This window comes from Pinus tabuliformis, chromosome 5_2 (genome assembly GCF_031772625.1).
Source record: "Pinus tabuliformis cultivar Carrire ecotype Pingquan chromosome 5_2, CPIR1, whole genome shotgun sequence".
In the NCBI taxonomy this organism is placed as follows: domain Eukaryota; kingdom Viridiplantae; phylum Streptophyta; class Pinopsida; order Pinales; family Pinaceae; genus Pinus; species Pinus tabuliformis.
Window position 1 is genome coordinate 670,044,032 of NC_142306.1, and position 7,374 is coordinate 670,051,405.

At 44.3% G+C, this 7,374-nt stretch overlaps 1 protein-coding gene across 1 annotated transcript; it reads left to right on the top strand.

Moving 5' to 3' along the window:
• The first annotated feature begins 318 nt into the window (after window positions 1-318).
• Window positions 319-2,816, top strand: LOC149160859 (uncharacterized). Its single transcript, XM_089434724.1, has 2 exons — window positions 319-1,732; window positions 2,059-2,816. Exons 1-2 carry the CDS (start codon window positions 319-321, stop codon window positions 2,814-2,816), a joined length of 2,172 nt encoding a protein of 723 aa, XP_089290850.1.
• The last annotated feature ends 4,558 nt before the right edge of the window (window positions 2,817-7,374 follow it).

The window sequence follows — 7,374 nt, forward strand, 5'->3', positions numbered from 1 at the left end:
ACCCTAAGGTTGAGCAATAATCTATTAATATAAAAGTCCAATAAGTAATAAAGTAAAAATTACTAACTGGATCTATTAATAAGTCATGGTTCTTGGTAATTAAATACAAACTTTTATTGCTGAAAAAGAAGGGCTGGGGAGGATGAGGGCGAGAGCGAGTCGAGGGTTTCTGTAAGGCTAGGGTTTGTCGTGGAGCAGAGTCAAACGGCAAGGAACCAGAGTGCAGGGTAAGAAGGGGCGGCTCTGGAGACATCACAACCCAAGGATCGCTGAAAAGAAAAAGCGGGAGTGAAAAATCGGGAAGGGGCTGACAGCCAAATGGAAAGTGTGGCGGGGAGGGGAGAGATCCCCTCCAAAAATATTGTAGCAGGGGAATCGAGCAGAAGTGGAATGCAAGGAGATCTAAGGAACCGAGAAACGCCGGTACTGGGAAGCAGATGGCAAGCGGAACTGAACGACAGATGTCTTCCAAGAGCACTGAAAAAGCCTAGGTTTGTAATCCCCAACAATAAACTGGAGGAATATAGGTGTTACATGAAAGATCATGCTTTAATCTGCAAATTTATAGGTTTTTGGCCGACAGAGAAGGACCTATCTAAATGGATTCATCAGAGGTGGACACCTAAGGGGCATATAGACCTGAAACTAGGAGCAAAGGGTTTCTTTACAGTCATATTCTCTAATCTGGACGACAAGGAAAGGGTTTTCGAGGGAGGACCCTATTTTATGAACAGTGCGGGCCTTTTTATGCGGCATTGGGAGGACTGTTACAATCCAGACAAGGAAAAAATGCTAGCAGCCCCCATTTGGATTAGACTGTTTGGTTTACCAATAGAGTTTTGGGACCCTGAGATCTTGGAAGGAATCGGCAACACAATAGGATCATTTGTCAAAGTAGCTGAGACAACCAAAAGAGGGAGATACACATCCTATGCAAGGATTTGTGTATATATGAATATAACAGAGCCGCTTCCTAATTTTATTGAACTAGAATACCACGATGAAGTATGGCAGCAACCGGTGGATTATGAACATATTCCATTCCGGTGCAGGCGATGCCATGAATATGGGCATCTCTTCAGACAATGCCCATTCAATAATGCAGAGGAATCAATAAGGAAAAGGGCTGAAAAGGAGAAATCAACAGAGGTGAAGGAAGGATCAGGCGAGGGTTTCAAAGAAGTGCCGAGAAGAAAAAAACAAGCAAAAGAGACGCCAAGGATGCAATCACCAGTCAAAACTATTCCTTTGGAAAATCGTAATAAGTTCATCATTCTCCAGGAGGAGGATGTAGAAGGCGAAAAGGAAGGAAATGAGGAGGATAGCATGGGGATACCGAATGAGCTCAAAGAACAAAACCCTGCCCAGGTAAACTCGGAACAAGGAGGAGAAGTAAGGAACAAGGTTTCACAAATTGAGCAGACTCAAATGGAAGTAGACCCCCAGACGGAGAAAGGAAATGATGAGGAGCAAGTTATGAGAAGATTATTACAGGAGTGGAAAAACCTAGACGAGTGTTTCATACCAGAAGAACAGAAGCAGTTATATAAGGAAATGTTTCAAAAATATAAGGAGAAGATAGCAACAGGTCTGGCGAACCAACCAGAGCAAGCAGGGACGCAAGGATCTCAGAGTATAGAAATGGGCAGCACTGGCAAAGGAGGGAGGAAAAGAGGTCGACGACCTATGAGTGAAACAATTCAAATGGTAGGTGAGATGCTGGTTAACTCAGGTAGAGTTATACCTCTTTCAGAGGTATTTCAACAACCTACAAAACTGTTAAAATGATAATAACAAGTTGGAATATCAGGGGTCTCAACAGTAAAGGTAAACAGAGATACCTGAGAGATAGACTGAAGAGAGATAAACCTAGTATAATGATTCTCCAAGAAACAAAGATTAATACTCAGAAGCTGGAGGAAATTTTAAGAAAATTTAAGACACAGTATGAAGTGATGGGGCAGGATGCGACAGGCACGGCAGGGGGGCTTGCAATCCTATGGAACCCAGAAGAGGTTCAATTCGACAATTGGGTTAGTCTCCCATGAATCCTTTCAGGAGCTTTTAGACTGATAGGATCGCCGGAATGGATTACCCTCTTAGGTATCTATGGGCCACATGTACCAGGTGAGCGTAGAGGATTTCTTCAAAACATGGAGACCTTGAGAAGGTTGATGCCGGAGAAGCCATGGATAGTTGGGGGAGATTTTAATATGATCACTACCCCAGCAGAAAAAAGGGGAGGATCAAGAAGACCAGATCAAGATATGGAAGCCTTCAGGGAAACAATCATGGAGCAGAGATTGGTGGATATACCCACGATAAATGGGACACATACATGGAATAACAGAAGAGGAGGCAACAACCAAATTGTGTCAAGATTAGACAGATTCCTAGTATCGGAGCAAATCCTGAACAGGGATATCCTAGTAGAAGCAACAATCCTCCCTGCAATAGGCTCAGACCACTGGCCCATCAGACTGGAAATTGGTATCAATTCGACCCCCAAAAAGCGCCCCTTTAGATTTGAAGCTTTTTGGCTAAGGAACCAGCAATTTTTGCCTAAGGTGGAGGAATGGTGGACCCAAAGCCAACAGAGAGGACGGAGTAAAATGCAGACTTTCCATCTAAAACTAAAAGAGATCAGAGAAAAGATTAAAAAATGGAATAAAGAAGAATTTGGGGATATATTTAGGGAGCAGCACCGATTAGAGGACAGAATGAAAAGATTGCAACAAGAAATTATATCTGAGGGAGGAAGCGAGGAAAGGAGCAGAGAAGTAGGGTTACTGATAAGTCAACTTGAAGAAAGATGAAAACAGGAAGAAATATTATGGAAGCAAAAGTTGCGCATAAACTGGCTACGCGAGGGCGAAAAAAATACAAGATTTTTTCATCAGGCAATGATACAGCATAGGCAAAGGAACAGAATCTTCTCCATCAAAGATGAGGAAGGACAGCGCATAACTCAGCACCAAGGTATGGAACAGACATTAGTCAAGCACTTTAGAGACATCCTCACGGAACCCCAGGTGGACAGAGAAGTAGCAATAGAAAGGATATGTAATGAAATTCCAAAAATGATCACGATGGATCAAAACCTGGCACTGATGAGGGCGGCAACATTGGAGGAAGTGGAGGAAATCGTGAAAGGGATGAAAAAAAACAAGGCTCCAGGCCCGGATGGGTTTACGGCGGAATTTTACCAAGCAAGCTGGCACTTCTTAGGGCGAGACATTCTGGAAGTGGTGGAGGAATCGCGAAGGCTCCAGAAGGTATGGCATGGCATAAACTCAACTCTCCTCTCTCTTATTCCTAAATCGGCCCACTCTGATTCGGCTCAAGGATTTCGCCCAATTTCCCTATGTAACGTAATTTATAAAATCATAGCTACCTTAATGGTGAAGAGGCTGAAACCGATTCTCTCGACTATAATCTCCCCGGAACAAACTGGGTTTGTGGAGGGGAGACAAATTCTTGATGGAATAGTGGTATCTCAGGAAGTGATTCACTCCTTGAAACAGAAAAAGGAAAAGGGAATGATGGTAAAACTGGATCTATCGAAGGCATATGATCGACTGAATTGGAACTACCTAAAATCAATCCTTACAGCATTTGGATTTTGTGACAGATGGGTGAACTGGATTTATGAGATGGTATCAACCCCAAATTTCTCCATCCTTTTAAACGGATCCACAACACCAATGTTTAATGCAACAAGAGGACTACGGCAGGGCGACCCTATATCACCCTTCTTTTTTATAATTGCAGCAGAAGGCCTCGGAAGATATCTCAAGAAAGAACTAAGGGAAGGGAAAATTAAAGGATTGAGGCTGTGGGGAAATAATCTCCCTATTACGCACCAACAGTTTGTAGATGATATCATGCTTTTTTGTGTTGTGTCATTAAGAGAAGTCAAGAGGATAAAGTGGATTTTGGACCTCTTTACGGAAGCTTCAGGTACAGAGATTAATAGAGAAAAATCATGCACCTTCCTCTTCAATACACCTGAATCTATCAAAAGACATTTGACCAGAACCCTGGGATTCCGAATTGGAGAACTGCCTACTAAGTATCTGGGAAATCAATTAGCCTTACATCCCCTAAGAATGGTGAATTGGCAGCAAACGGTGGAGAAACTTAAATCTAGATTGTCAAATTGGGCATTCAGATCCTTGAATATAGCTGGTAGACTTGTTCTTCTCAAATCAATTCTCCAAGCCATCCCTATTTACCCTCTATCGGTCATGACAGCACCCAAAGGAGTATGTACTAAGATGGTTGACATTTTCAGAAAATTCATCTGGGGAGGCCCAAAGCAGCAAAAAAAGTGGGCTCTTATATCGTGGGAAGGCTTGACGAAGCGGAAAGAAGAGGGAGGCCTTGGTCTCAGGGATCCGGGGACTATGAACAGAATCCTGGGTGCGAAGCTTTGGTGGAGGTGGATGAGAGGGGGAGATGATCTTTGGAAAAAGATCTGGACACAAAAATATTCAATGCCAACATCAGAGGAGGACATTCTTAGGTTAGAGGAAGTCCCAAAGGGATCGACGGTATGGGACCTGGCAAGCCAAAATAGGGACATCATAAGGAGGCATGCTTTCTGGGAAATAAAAGAAGGTAAAATAGCCAAATTCTGGGAGGAAGCCTGGCAGCAAAGAGAGAGAATGGGGGAGCTTCAACATTTATATGACACATATCAAAGGGCAATAGCAGGAGGACTTCAGTATGTGAACGAGTATTGGAAAGAGGCAGGGAAAAACGAGACATGGAGAATATGGAGGAATCCAGAAGAATGGGACATCAATATAGACCCTGAACAGAGAATGGCATTTATAAAAGAAATAGAATCAAGAAGGATAAAAATTAGAACAGGCCAGGACATCCTTCGGTGGGGAAAATCAGCAAAAGGTACCTACACAATAAAGGAAGCTTATTACTTAACCACTCTCCAAGATCAAAGGGTAGAGGAACCGGACTGGGATCAAATCCGGAAGAATAGGTGGTGGCCAAAGGTAACCCTGTTAGCATGGATGGTAGGAAAAGGAAGAATTCTAACGTGGGATTAGATCCAGAAGAGAGGTATATGCGGCCCAACCAGGTGCGGTCTCTGCAAGCAAAACATAGAAACCCAAGAACACCTCCTGAATTCTTGCCCTATCGCCCTTCAACAATGGATTGAAATCGAAAATCTCTTTGGAAAAACCAATAGGGATCCACAGGATATCAAGCAGACCATCTTTCAATGGGGCAAAGGACGATTCTCATGCCAGGTGGTGAGGAGAGCCTGGAGTCTGGCAATGGGCTTCAATATATGGTTAATATGGAAAGAAAGAAATCTAAGAATATTCCAAGACAAATCTAACCCCCCGGATTCGATCTGGAAACGAAACAAAGCTCTCATAAGAGAGACAATTCTAGCGGAAGCTTGGGAGGAAGAGGATTGGAAGACAACCCCAGAAGAGAGTAGAATCCTAGACAGTCTAGATCTGAAAATGAGTATGGTTCATCCTCAAAACAAAAAAAATCAGAACACCCAGAGTAAGAGTCTGTCCAAATTCAGGTACCCGCAAGAAAACTTCATTAAACTAAACTTTGATGGGGCTTCCAAAGGAAACCCAAGACCAGATGGATTTGGAGGGATATTCAGGGATAGCCAAGGACGCACAAGATGGGTCTATGCGGATCAGGGAGGTATTATGAGTAATAATGAAGCAGAATTGATGGCAGTGTATCAAGGCATTAGAATAGCAATTAGAAATGGATATACTCAGGTGGAGATTGAAGGGGACTCTCAGCTAGTTATTGAAAGTCTTAGGAAATTGGATAATGGCAAAAATTGGGAACAGGTAGCGAAAAGTTGGAGGACTGCGGGGTTAATACAAGATTTGGCAGACATCATGAGACGAATAGACTACAAAATTTTTAACCATGTAAAAAGGGAAGGAAACAAAGTTGTTGACTTCCTAGCCAACTGGGGATGCAATGAATAGGAGGGGCAGATCGATAATATATGGCCAATGCAGGTGGACAAACCACGATGGGAGATCCTTACATCGATTATCACTCAGGATGATAAAGAAGCGACAATGGCATGAGAAAAGCTACAGACGGCCCCCGATCGGGGTGGAGGAGATGGGGAAGCACGGCAAAATAATGAAAAGGGCGAGGTGGCAGGAGGAACCACCGCGAGTCATTAATAACACACAAACCGGAATGATGGAGCTCAGAATCGGCAGGATCCCGAGGCCAGGATTTGTCAGGGCAATCAAGACAGGTGATGGGAAGAAGGGCAGTGATCAGAAGAGGAGGGGAGATTGTAAGAAAGGCGGCATGGATGCGAGAGGTCGGAAGGTAGATGGCAAAAGTTTAAAGGGTACTCCAAGGAAAGGCAAGCGCCGAAGGAAGGAGACGCAGGGCAGAAGAAAAGGAGCGGAACTCCAACAGAGGCCGGTGTTGCAAAGGAGCAAAGGAAGAACGGTTAAAAGCATTTGGAGCTGGAGCGATAAGGTAGCCCTCTCCTCCACACAGATAGTGAGTACAGGTGGCGAATTTGCAAGACACTCTACAGCTGCAGCAAGTGAGATAGAGACGGAAGCAGCCACGAAAATGGAAGTAAATGAGGCAGGGCAGAGTAGAATCATGCGCAGAACTTGGGAGGGCATAACCCAGGACCAGGTGACAGGGGAAAAACGTGTGTTTGACGAGGAAGTTGAGATAATAGAGAGGCCACACCAAACTACAGCCAGGAAAGCAGGAGAAAGGAAGACCCGGAGACCAGGGGGTAACCAACAAGGCACAAGAACAGATGTCGAGAAGCGAACCAGAGGACAGCGAGGTGAGGGAGTAACAGAGAGTATAAATTTTGAAATTGGGCAGGGAAGTGAACCAGCAGTAAGGAAAGGGCCCATGCATCCACGTAGGAGAGGCGGGCGTCGAGGCAGGGGCCGAAGTAGGAGATTCGAAAGGCAACAGGCGAACTCGGAACCGCCAGTGGAACAGAGACGAGGACGTCGAACCATGAATCAGATGGTTCAAGAAGCGGAGAAAGCCTACAAAGAAGGCACGGATGCTGAGATCCGTAGGATAATTCAGGAGATAGAAGCCAAGGCGCTGCAAGAGGATTCAGAAGCTGAGATGGAGGACTGGGGAAATTTGATTCCCGATCCAGGTAATACCAGAAGTCGACTGTCTCTTTATAGGCAGGCATTACATGTTTACTGGGTTGTAAAGAGAATTATGGCAAAAGCGATGGAACAAGTAGCAATGGAATTGGCTGAGGAGGCCCAGGGCATCCCGAACTTAAAGAAAGAAATGAAGAACTTCCAGATTACCCTGCTCATGCAAGATGAAAAGCTAGAAGAAATTAAACAA